At 38.4% G+C, this 13,088-nt stretch overlaps 1 protein-coding gene across 1 annotated transcript in view; it reads left to right on the top strand.

The window, feature by feature from the left end:
- SLC26A4 (solute carrier family 26 member 4) overlaps positions 1 to 13,088 on the top strand; it is a 43,876-nt gene that overhangs the window by 22,550 nt on the left and 8,238 nt on the right. The window contains exons 10-16 of the mRNA XM_090287350.1: positions 2,433 to 2,510; positions 2,646 to 2,741; positions 4,089 to 4,195; positions 6,267 to 6,336; positions 10,994 to 11,086; positions 12,003 to 12,098; positions 12,831 to 13,061. Of these exons, the coding sequence (XP_090143476.1) occupies positions 2,433 to 2,510; positions 2,646 to 2,741; positions 4,089 to 4,195; positions 6,267 to 6,336; positions 10,994 to 11,086; positions 12,003 to 12,098; positions 12,831 to 13,061 (771 nt within the window). The remainder of the gene's footprint in view (positions 1 to 2,432; positions 2,511 to 2,645; positions 2,742 to 4,088; positions 4,196 to 6,266; positions 6,337 to 10,993; positions 11,087 to 12,002; positions 12,099 to 12,830; positions 13,062 to 13,088) is intronic.

Here is a 13,088-nt window from a genome sequence, read left to right on the forward strand (position 1 = left end):
GAGGTGATTTCAAAGCTACACCCATGTTTGGAGGCAGCTGTCAGCAGCAAGAGTTACTGCTGCTTTCATTTGAGATGGGGCATTGACAAGCTCTCCAGAGCACATGGCTGTAAGCAGGTACAGGCAGATCCCCAACTGCTGATGTTCACTGTCCTGCTGTCACCTCCAGGTTCAAATGAGGCACAGGTTGGCTGCCAAAGTAAGAACGCTCGTGTAAGATGATTCCTTGGCAGAGGGTTGAGGGATAATGGTGTTATGGTAAGCTAATACTCCACAACCACACACTGGTGTGTATTATATTTAGGAGTGAAGAATGCCAGGATTTCAGTATTGAAGAATAAAATAAGCACAGAAATGGCTTGATATTTAATTAACGAAATGTATACTAAGTTCTGGGGTTAAAAGTCTAAGTACCTGAACTGAAATCCAGGGACTCATGGTTATAAACCAGCCAGTCTTCCCTTGTGTGGTGTCTCATGTTTTCTTTTACTTTGGAGCCTCAGTTTCAGCATCCTTTCAATGGGCATAATAATTGTATCTACCTTAGGGATGTTGTGACGTCCTGCCACATATGCACTTTTAAATGCTCGTGGTTCCAGTCATTAACTCCTCAAGATAAGAATTGTCTTAATACCTATAATACATATAAGTATATTTGTCACAGAACCACCCAGCATATATTTGTTGAATGAATGAATAGAATAATGAGTGTTGTTGGATTATTAACAGTTTCAGCACAACTGCAGATTGTAGAAGAGCTCAGCATTGCAACCTGTTCTTTCTGTCACCTCCATCTGATTCCTACTGATTCATGAAAAAGGAATTCTAATTACAAACTATTCTCTAGCTCTGATTACCCTCCCACTTAACAGAATAATGAATTTTCTAGTAATTGAATCTGCTCATAGATACAAAATCTACAGCATTTCCTGTGAACCATCCTTAGTTAAATTAAATACAAGTAATGGGCCCCCTCGCAGATTTTAATATAGTAACCAAAATTAGTCTCGATCCCCATAATTAAAGGCTTATTATTACATATACTTGGCGAGTAGATGGCCACCCACCTGGCATGAGCTGGGCAACTGCTGTAGTCCCTGTCCCCCAGTCTCCATATTGCTCATTAAGTCACAGAGCCCTATAGCCACAGTGAAATTAAAGTGGCTCATTATAGACAATAATGGGAAATAATTGCATGGGAAAAAAAGAATGAAAGGGATGAAGGAGGAAGGGAGGGTATTAGCTTCTCTGCTTAGACAGGACAAAGAAAAGTTCACCAAGGTAATGGGAATCTGGAGGCATTGTGCTAGGAGGTAACAAATTGCCTAGAAGAAGGGATGTGGATACGAAGTAAAATTTTTAGTACCTCATATACATAATATTGCCTCAGGCTGACCTCGCTGTACTCTGAACATGAATGATCAGTTTGCTAGGTGAAGTGAATGAGTGAAAGTATGAAATTTCCTTAAGTATTTTATCTCTCTCCTTTAACTCAAACATCTTACACTAGGCAGTACCTGTGCCCAACACAACCTTTCCTGTTGCTTCCTCTCTGATTGCTTTGCTTCTGGATCCCTGTGTCCTTTTCTTCTTTGTTTCAGAGCTTCTAATCTTCACTTTGGCCATGCCCCACCTGTCTCAACAGAGAATTCATTGGTCATCTAAAACCAGCGAATAGTCCCCAACCCCTCAGCCTCTCTCCTAACTATTTATGGATCTAGGAGAGCTTTTTTGGCCAGCGAAGGTAAAGTTTCTGAAGCTTTCGTTACCCTGCTATTGCCTGTCATTACTCAGGCAACTAGAGTGTGAAGTTCTGAGCCTGCATCTGTGAAACTGTTAGAGGAAGCAGGAGACATGGTCCCACCTCTCAGGAAGCTCATGTGGCATTTTAAGTTTGCAATAAGACTGGCAAATTTATTTCCTCTGGGGTTTTGGTGGCAACAACGTACAACAAGTACAAAGTGTTATCAGAATTGTTATTATGGCTGCTGATTGAACAGTGCAGAAGAATCCATATGTGCTCTGAGAATTTACTTCCCCAAAACATTACCATGGCCTGTTGTTCTGGAAGGGGGATGGTCCATGTTTCCTGATATGGCAAGCAATTAGAAGTTTGTCCTGAATTGACACCAAAAACTAGAGGTCTAATACATCCAGATGAAATCCAGGTCAAACGGGCTTTACTTTAGCAGACTCAGTCTCCACATTTTCTTTAATTTCTCTGCCATAGCCACTACATTTTTTGTTTTTCTTCAGTTTCGTAGAGTTTTAGCAAATAATTCTTATTTCTCTCAATAATATTGAGCAGAAGGGGAGAGGTCAGGCAACATCATGTGTCCCATTGAACGAGCTCTCTGGCATGCACATCCGGCAAGCTGGGAGACATGAGGGAGAAGAAAGAACTCTGCTCAAGGGAAATGTGTATCTTTCAGGTTGCTGGCATCATCTCAGCTGGGGTTGTGATGATAGCCATTGTTGCCTTGGGAAAGCTGCTGGAACCCTTGCAGAAGGTATGACCCTGCTTCTCAGCACACTGATTGAACTATTTCTCTGCTCTCCCACCAGAGAAATAACAGGAGATTTATAAATCATCACATGGAAAAGCATTCCCTGAATAACACAACCTTCCCTGTCTTTCTTGGCAGTCGGTCTTGGCAGCTGTTGTAATTGCCAACCTGAAAGGGATGTTTATGCAGGTGTGTGACATTCCTCGTCTATGGAGGCAGAACAAGATTGATGCTGTAAGTCACCAATTTTTCTCTAAAATAAGATTTGTTTTTTATATGCTTCCTGCTGTATCGTTATGTTTTCTTATCTCCTAAGTCTTATGTGCATTTTGGGAGCCCCAAGGCAAAAATTAAAATTGTGTACATAAGCCAAAGCTTTGAACTCTTCCTTGTCCACATGAACTATGTTTTTGAAGGTTCTGTATCTCTGGGAAGATCCATTTTAATTAACAATCCCGTGGGAGCTCATTCATGTACCATTTGCCTTCTAGAGCCCAAAGCCAAATAAGCAAATTTAAACAAACAACAAAAAAACTTCTAATTTAGAAGGACAAATAAAACAAAACACAAATCAAAGCAAAACAAAACAACAAAAACAAAATACAAAACTCATGCTGATTCTAATTCTGACCAAAGTAACCTTCACAACTAGTATAAGGAATTATAAATACCAGAAACTAATTTCTTTAGATTTATGCTCTAATTTAAACCAGAAGAGATTAAAGGAATGAGAAAATTTCCTATATATGATATGGAAACATCTCCAAGACAAATTGTTAAGTGAAAAAAGAGACCAGTACAGAATAGAATAGTGTGTATAATAACACTAAAAGATGGAAAAATAAAACATGCTTTGTAGTCATATTTATTTGTATTTGCAAAAAGACGTGCTCGTGAAAAGTGTGCATGTGTGTTTGTACACACACACACTCAGAGAGAGAAATAAAAGAGGATACAAATAGGGAGAGAAAATGGTAATGAGTGAAAAGAGGAGAAGGTTGAAAGCAAGGTTTTTTACTGTATTCCATTTTTATATTAATTCTATTTTGAGCACCTTAATATATTACCTATTCAAAAATTAAACTAAAAAATATTTAAATGGGACAGTTGGTCTATGTTGGGAATGCGAATTTCCACTTCTACTTAAATATGAAATGAAATCAGAATATTAAAAAAACGTGGGGGGATAGAGCACTGACTCCCTGCACAGTCAAAATTCCACATATAACTTTAGACTCCCTCCAAAATTAATTAATAGCTTACTGTTTACCAGAATTACCAATAATATGATTAGTTGACTAACACATTTTGTATGTTATATATATTATATATGCATCCTTACAATAAAATAAGCTAGAGAAAAGAAAATTTTATTGATAAAATCATAAGGAAAATACATTTGCAATACTTACTGAAAAAAAAATTCAAGTGTAAGTGGACACACACAGTTCAAATCTGTGCTGTTCAAGAGTTAACTCTAATTTGTTCATGGACAATTGATCTTATTAATTTTACAGGTAACCTCTCACCTGATGGTACATGATAAATTAATATAATTCTTTTTATTCCCATTTTTCCTAGGTTATCTGGGTGTTTACATGCATCATGTCCATCAGTCTGGGATTGGACCTTGGTTTACTAGCTGGTCTTATATTTGGATTACTGACTGTGGTCCTGAGAGTACAGTTGTGAGTAATATAAGACCCAGGTTACTTATGAACAGGACAACACACTCTGAGATTTCTTATATCATTTTAATAAATACAGTAGAACAACTCCCTTTCATAATAGTTACTATATATTGTGTGTTTCTATGAGTTAAGCACAGTGAGTGCTTTACACACATTATATTTAATCTTCAAAAAAGTCTTTTGCATAGGTTATATTATTTTCATTCTACAGGTAAGAAAATTGAAGTTCAGCAAGGTTTGGAATCTTCCTTAAGATCACATAGCTAGTAAGAGGCAGAACTAGGATTTGAACCCAAATGCATCTCACCCCCAAATCTGTGCACTTAGTCATATGTTTTAAGGTTGGTGCTCTCTTCCTAGTCATGGTAAGACCAAAATATTATGATTCAGCAAAAGACTGAGGTTGCTTTGCAGTTTCTTTTTTAAATGAGATGAAGTCTGTGAGGCACTGGGCCCAAGGTTCAGGACAAGATACCTGCTAAGTATATTTTAACTCATTTCTTTTGAAGCTAGGAATCCAGAAGTTATGTAACCCAGAACGGGAGACTTTATGACAGTTCACTGTAGTCAAAATTTATTCAGATCTGCCAAATAAGGCATGTACCCAATAAGCCACACAATTATATGAAGAAAACACAATTAGATCATCTTCAGAATGAAAGCAGCCAAGTCAGTTAAAAGTAATAGAAAAACATCTATGAGGCAGCCTGAAGAGGTATGTTTTTTGTGGTTTTGTTTTGACTCTTGAGAGGCTTTTTGTGTGTGCCCTTCTGGGTCTATGAATTGTCTGAACAGAGAGGGAAACAGAGCTTCTCTCCCACATCAAAACTTGTTGTCTTTCTGAACTTCTGGCCCTTCTCTTCCTGTGCTTTGGGTGGTGAAGGAATAAAAACCGAAGAACTATCAACATGGATGTCTTCAGTTTAGCATACGCCCATCTTTCGTATTCCACCAGCTAGTTCTCTCCCTTCTTTTCTCCCCTGGCATGCAGGAGGCTACAAAAGGCTGCTGTTTACTGCCTTGCCACCCTTAAATGGTGCCCAAAGGCCCAAAAGAGTTCACAAGCTCCCAAAGTGCCAATTTGCTTCCATGTAACTACTCAGGAGCTGTCTTTCAATGAGGCTTCCTCTTGTGCTCTGTTTGCCTCAGCATTTACTTTTCCTTGTGTGGGTGTGGTTGGGAGAGAGGGTTTTGTGGAGAGATACTATATAATTTATGAGCCTTAAGTTAAAACTCAGCACAGCACAGTAAGCCGAGGAGAAATTGGTGGCGCGTTTTAGCTGCTGAGTTGGTTTAACTGGGCTTTTAGCCAACAGAAAGCAGTATCCTCCACAGTATTTAATTTCCAGTAATTATAAGGCTGATCCAGAGAGCACATTGCTCAGAGTACCCCACACAGATACTCTTTCTTCAGGAATTGTATTTAGCATTTGTCCCTAGTCACACTTGAAGAATCACAAAATTTATTTGATTGCCACAGGAACAGGAAATAGGAAGTGCTTAATTCTGGCTCTCCCAGCTTCCTATTTCTGTAAAATGAGATTGATTTTTATCACTGTAGACTTTCCATGCTTCATCAGAAAGCTGCGATAACTCACAAGTAAGTTCCAGGCGCTGGCACTATACCAGGCACTGAAGATCATTGGGCTAAAGATAGAGACCAGGCTACTCCTGACTTCTGGGGCCTTTCTGAACTTCTGATCCTCAATTTACTCACCAATAAAAATGAGGATAATATTGCTGACCTTTCAGGGTTATGGCGGGGCTTAAATAAGATTTAACAGATGTGAAAGATTTTTGCTTACCCTATAAAGTGTTATACATATGAAAGTCTGATGCTCATTATTTCTCTCAGCCATTGGGAAAGAGTCACAGTTCTTCCTTTTCCTCCAACTGCACACAAACACCAGCTGTTCACTTCTGAGTTAGCTATGGAAACATGTCATCTGCAGTAGAAACAGAGCCCAAAAACATCAGAATGATAAGTTTTTAGTATCTGTTATTTCTTCTAAATTTTTATTCGAAGACATGCCTGTTCCAAAAAATCCTGACTCTAATTCTGTTTTAGCCCCTCCTGGAATGGTCTTGGAAACATCCTTAACACAGACATCTACAAAAGTACCAAGAACTACAAAAATGTGAGTGCCTTTGTAAGATATGTGCTGGACAAGGGTTTGCTAGCCTGGAGTTTCAGGGGTCACATAGTTCTCTTCTAGTATATTAGGGACAAGGTAGGCACAGGTGGGGGCCTTCTGTAAGAAAATTCCAAAAGTCCATCAGGATGTTTTGACTCAATGTGCTTTCTGCTATCCATGGTTTACATGAATCTTGTCCATGCTAGTTGAATGTTACTTTAATGTCAAGTCACTGTAAAAATAATTTTAAAATATAAGCAATTTATTTATTTCCAGAAGTTGAATAAAATTCTATTTCTCTGGATAAAGGGGGTTAAAAGGTACAAATTTCTAGTTATAAATTAAATAAGTCATGGGAATGTGATGTACAGCACGGTGACTATAGTTAATAACACTGCATTACATATTTGAAAGTTGCTAAGAGACTGGGTCTTAAAAATTCTCATCACCAGGAAAATAATGTAATTATGTATGGTGACAGATGTTAACTAAACTTATTGTGATGCTCATTAGAATATATACAAATTACGGTATACACCTGAAACTAACAAAATGTTATGTCAATTATACCTCAATAAAAAACATATGGACAGAACCTCAGAGACTCTAGTACAAAATAAAACATATTAACATATATATAATGAGAGTCCCAAAAGAGGAGGAAAGGGAAAAAAGACAGACACAATATTTAAATAAATATCAAAATTTCTCTAAAATTGATGAAAAACATTACATAAAAATCCAAAAGGCACAATGAACCCAATCACTATACACACAGAGGTCTACACCTGGACACATTACTAACATTGCTAAAGCCAAAGCATTAAAAAATTCTAAAGCAGCAAGAGGAAGAACAGAATTCTATTTCTCTGCTATGTAATCCTTATCATCTATGAAATTGTCTAAAATCCCTGGAAGATTTTCATTCATTTCTAATAAGAGGCTTTCATATACTCTATGTCACCAAGAAGCACATTTGACATTGTGCTTCATCCTTGCAATTGGAAGAAATAATATACAATACAAGAAATAAAAAAACAAAGAAAATAAACATCTTACTGATGGGCTTGTGGTCCCTGCAGATAAGACTGCTTAGTGATCAGCAAGGGAAACAAAAATGAAAAAGCAGAGAAATAAAATGAAGAAAGCACTAAATTAGCAATAAATAAATAAATAAATAAAAGTTTAAAAAAATAAAAATAAATTAAAAAATGTGAACCCTAGGAAGTTGTAGTCTAATTTTACCTATATATATATATTTTAAAGTTGGACACTGACTCTGGAATTCCTGTAGTTACTTCTTAATTTATTTCCATAACCTTCTTCAGTTATGTTGAGCCAAGTGCCATTAAGAGCTAAAAAGGATTCTAGAGAATCTCTCAGCTTTTGGTTCTGAATTCTGAATTCTAGGCTCCGGCTTGTAGAGACCTTGCCCAAGTCATCAAGCCTCTCAGGTCCTCCGTATCTTTCTCTGATGTGGCTGGACTAAAATTGTTGATTCCTAAAGACTAGACAAGCCTTTGATTCTGGTTTTACTTTGGGTCTGGTCACTCTGTGTCAGGGTAAGAACAAGCAAATGACATCATAGGCCTCAGCTCCTGCAGATCCCTTTGAATTTGCTACTTTTTTCTATTTTAAAAGAATCTGGGAGGGACTTCCAGTCAAGATGGAGGCATAGGTAGACATGCTTCACCTCCTTGCACAACCATCAGAAGGATCACAACTAACCACAAAACAAAAAATACCCAGAACTGCCAGAAAATCGAACTGTAAGGAAGTCTGACAACCAAGGATTTAAAGAAGCCATATTCATCCAGACGGGTATGAAAGGCAGAGACAGGGAGCTGGGGCAGAGAGGATGCAGTGTGTTGGTGTGGCAGCTGTGGCAGCGGCTGGTGGAATGGGTGGTACCACATTCATATTCAGTGGATAAAAAATTAGGGTGGATACCTTGGGAGCAAGCAATCCAAGACACAGGCCAGACTGCACAGCCAAGGGTTCCATCACTGGGAAAATAAAGCCTCATAACTTCTGGCTGTAAAATCCAGTGGGGGTTTGGGCAATGGAATAAACGTCTGGTCTCTCAGGAGAGTTTTGTTTAAAGGGCTTTCATGGTACTAGAATGTATGCAAACCCACCCACTCTATTAACCACCACCAAGGCAGTGGCTGGAGGGGTCCCAGTCACATACAGGAAGGGGGTGAAGTAACTGGAAATGGGGCGAGTGCCAAGCAAGCCTCCAGCAGCCAAGCAGCAGCATTGTCTCCTCTCCAACCCCTCCCCCACGTACAGAGCCACAAAGTGGTGAAGGGAGTTGCCCTACCCTAGTGAATACCTAAGCCTCCACCTCATACAATGTAACAGGTGTGCTAAGACAAGGAGTCAAAGTGCTCTACCTAATACACAGAAACAAACACAGGGAGGTTGCCAAATTGAGGAGACAAAGAAGTATGGCCCAAGTGAAAGAACAGAACAAAACTACAGAAAAAGAACTAAATGAAATGGAGATAGCCAACCAACCAGATGCAGAGTTCAAAACACTGGTGATAAGGATGCCCAGAGAACTCAGTATGGCAAAAGCATAAGGGAAGGAATGAAGGCTATATTAAGTGAAATAAAAGAAAAGCCACAAGAATCAACCATAAAGGGATGGAAGCCAGAGTTAAAATCAACAAATTGGAACATAAAGAAGAAATAAACATTCAACCAGAACATAATGAAGAAACAAGAATTTTTTTTAAAATGAGGAGAGAATAAGAAGACTCTGGGACATCTCCAAATGTGCCAACATCCAAACAATAGGGGTGCCAGAAGAAGAGAAAGAGCAAGAAACTGAAAATGTATTTGAAAAAATAATGAAGGAAAACTTCCCTAATTTGGTGAAGGAAATAGATACATAAGTCCAAGAAGCACAGAGAGCACCAAACAAGTTGGAGCCAAAGAGGATCACACCAAGACACATCATAATTAAAATGCCAAAGGTTAAAGACAAAAAGAGAATCTTAAAAGCAGCAAGAGAAAAGAAGAGAGTTACCTACAAAGGGGTTTCTATAAGACTGTCAGCTGATTCCTCAAAAGAAACTTTGCAGGCAAGAAGGAGCTGGCAAGTATTCAAAGTGATGAAAAGCAAAGACCCACAACCAAGATTACTCTATCCAACAAAGCTATCATTTAGAATGGAAGGGCAGATAAAGTGCTTCCCAGACAAGGTAGAGCTAAAGGAGCTCATCATCACCAAGCCATTATTATATGAAATGTTAAAGGAACTTATTTAAGAAAAAGAAAAAAATTAAAACTATGAACAGTAAAATTACAGCAAACTCACAACTATCAACAACAGAATCTAAAAACATAAAAACAAAAATGAACTAAGCAAACAAATAGAATAGGAACAGAATCATAGGTGTGGGGATCATTTGGAGGGTTATCAGCTGGGAGGGGGAAGAGGGACAAATGGGGAAATGGTGCATGAATGAAGAAGCATAACTGGTAGGCACAAAATAGACAGGGGCTTGTTAAGAATAGTATAAGAAAGGGTGAAGCCAAAGAACTCACATGTATGAGCCATGGACATGAACTAAGGGGGGTGGGATTGCTGGAGGGAAGGGAGTACTGGGCAGAGGGGAGCAAAGGGAAAAAAATTGGGACAACTGTAACAGCATTATCAATAAAATACACTTTAAAAATTTAAAGAAAGAAAGAAAAAGAAGGAGGTCAAAATTATGAACATTAAAATGACAACAGCCTTAGCTGGTGTAGCTCAGTGGATTGAGTGCTGACTTGAGAGCCAAAAGGTCACTGGTTTGATTCCCAGTCAGGGCACTTGCCTGGGTTACAGGCCAGGTCTCCATTTGGGGGCGTGCGAGAAGCAATCAATTGTTTCTCTCACACATCAACATTTCTCTCCCTCCCTTACCCTCTTTCTAAAAATAAATAAACAAAATCTTTAAAAAATAAAATGACAACAAACTCACAACTACCAACAACTGAATCTAAAAAAACAAAAACTAAGCAAACAACTAGGACAGGATCAGAATTCTAGATATGGAGGTCATTTGGAAGGTTATCAGTGGGAAGAGGGAAGTGGAGAATGGAGGTAAAGGTGCAGGGATTAAGAAGCATAATTGGTAGGTACAAAATAGACAGGGGAATGTTAAGTAGAGTATAGGAAATGGAGAAGCCAAGGAACTTATATGCACAATCCACGGACATGAACTAAGGGTGGGGGGATTGCTGGAGGGAATGGGGGTGCTGGGTGGAGGGGGACAAAGGAGGAATAATTGAGACAATTGTAATAGCATAATCAATAAAATATACTTTTAAAAAGAATGTGGGGGATATATAGAGGGGCAGTGATATGAACTTGAGGCAACTCATGTCATTCTTTTGAGCTTGTTTTATTTCATCTGGAAATCAGAGGGTTGAATAATTACTTTCTAAAGCCCTTTCAATCATCACCTTCTGTGGGACTGTGGGGAGTTCAGAAGTTTGGGCAACCTATTGCTCCCAACTGGGATTAGGCCCCGATAATGTTAGTTGAGTGCTGCTACCCAGCTCCTCTGATCAATTGTAACCCAGCTTCTACCTGAATAGCCAGAAATTTAATTGAATATTTGAAGCCTGAAATTATTTAACCTCTGACAATTTTTTTTAATGCTAGATTGAAGAACCTGAAGGAATGAAGATTCTTAGGTTTTCAAGTCCTATTTTTTATGGCAATGTCGATGTTTTTAAAAAATGTATCAAGTCTACAGTAAGTATTTTATCCCCAGAAATTTGTTTGCTCACCTCTGTTGAGACTTCATTCATTCTACAGGTATTTATTGGGCTCAAACCGAGCATAAAACCCTATATGCTTTTCCCTTACTGTAGGGCATAAGAGTTGTACCATAACATCCTTACCCTCAAATAACTTATGTTCTGTTGAGGAAAGGAAAAAACCCCAACAATAACATGTATGTTAATATCTAGGTAGCAATACCTATGCTGGACAAAAACACTAGAGTTGTTTCCAGGCAGAATTTAAGTAAGTTTCAAATGAATAATATAGACAGTATGTGTTAAGAGTCCTTAGAAGGGAGTGGTCCATTTTAGTTGAAACTTACCAGGCAGTGTGGAAGTGAACAGGAAGAAGATTATAATCAGGTGTTTGGGAACTATGGTAACTGAGAGGAAAAGTGGGAACATGTCTTGGGGAGAGGGTTGCACAATTGGAGCAAAAGGTTAAGCATTTTAGGTTGAATATGGAAGTAGGAAATTCTAGTCTTTAATTCCATGCTATGCCTCAAAGTTGCATTTTGTTTCTACATCAGTGTTTTATTATGTGAGTTCTAGGGTAAACTGCTGGTTCAGAGGGACATTCATAGATTTTGCAATAACAAAAGAGCTCTGTAATGTCAAAAAAATTGGACAATACAGAGTTAAAGCTAATAAAGTTATTTTTGCTATTTTGTTTTCTACTGTCTTGGAGTCTTTAATATCCTACTGTGTTCCCTGAGTCTCTGGGTAGGTGGGGTAGATGACCCAGTAGCGGTGACTTCAAGAATTTCTTATTTGACAGGATGTTTCAAGAAATAATACTACTTGAGAAATACTTTCCAGGTAACAATTGCCATTAATGAGCATTAAGAACCAGATGTTTTAAAGTAACTTCACGTTTATTTTCAAAGGTTGGATTTGATGCCATTAGAGTGTATAATAAGAGACTGAAAGCACTGAGGAAAATACAGAAGCTCATCAAAAAAGGGCAATTAAGAGCAACAAAGGTGAGGCAACATCTTTTTTTCCCCTCTTAAATTTTTTCTATTCTCAGATGAAAATGAAAGCAATTAGTCTAAAATTAAACCCACCCCCTTTGGTACTCAGATGTGTATAAGCACATGACATATACTTGTCAGAGAACAGCTGAATTGTTCTCATAGCCAAAAGGGGGTGGGAGGAAATAAAATGAAATCAGCAGACAAAACAGAGTGTGAGTTCATAAACTTTTAGAGCTATTATCTTCTCTCTTTTTGAATATTTTATTTATTTATTTTTAAAGAGAGAGGGAGGGGGGAGGGAGAAAGAAAGGGAGAGAAACATCAATGTGTGGTTGCCTCTCACACACCCCCAACTGGGGACCCGGCCTACAATCCAGGCACGTGCCCTGACTGGGACTTAAACCAGCAACCTTCTGGTTCACAGGCTGGAACTCAATCCATTGAGCCACACCAGTCAGGGCAAGAGCTATTATCTTTTATTGTCCTGCCAATGTATCCCTTGGCCAATTCCACAACCTTCCAGAAATCAAGAATTTTCTGGCTCCTCTGCTCTTCTATTTTTCTTCCTAGATAACATGAAAGTTTGGGCTGTGATGAGCCACGTTTATTAAGCATTCATCCCCTCAATGTTTTGCTTACCAAGGAACATTGTGTAGGACTTTTAAGTAATTTGAAATACATTGTTAAAAAACATCCCAAATCATTGGCAATTAAGTTGGCAGTATTTTCTTTGTTCAGAATGGCATTATAAGTGATGCTGGTTCATCAAATAATGCTTTTGAGCCTGATGAAGATATTGAAGATCCAGAAGAACTTGGTATCCCAACCAAGGAAATAGAGATTCAAGTGGATTGGAATTCTGAGATTCCAGTGAAAGTGAATGTTCCGAAAGTGCCAATCCATAGCCTTGTGCTTGACTGTGCAGCTGTATCTTTCTTGGATGTTGTTGGAGTGAGATCATTGCGAGTGGTAAGGTTTAAGTGTTTTGAACAACAG

The sequence above is a fragment of the Furipterus horrens genome, unplaced genomic scaffold, assembly GCF_987537825.1.
Source record: "Furipterus horrens unplaced genomic scaffold, mFurHor1.1.pri manual_scaffold_9, whole genome shotgun sequence".
Taxonomy (NCBI): domain Eukaryota; kingdom Metazoa; phylum Chordata; class Mammalia; order Chiroptera; family Furipteridae; genus Furipterus; species Furipterus horrens.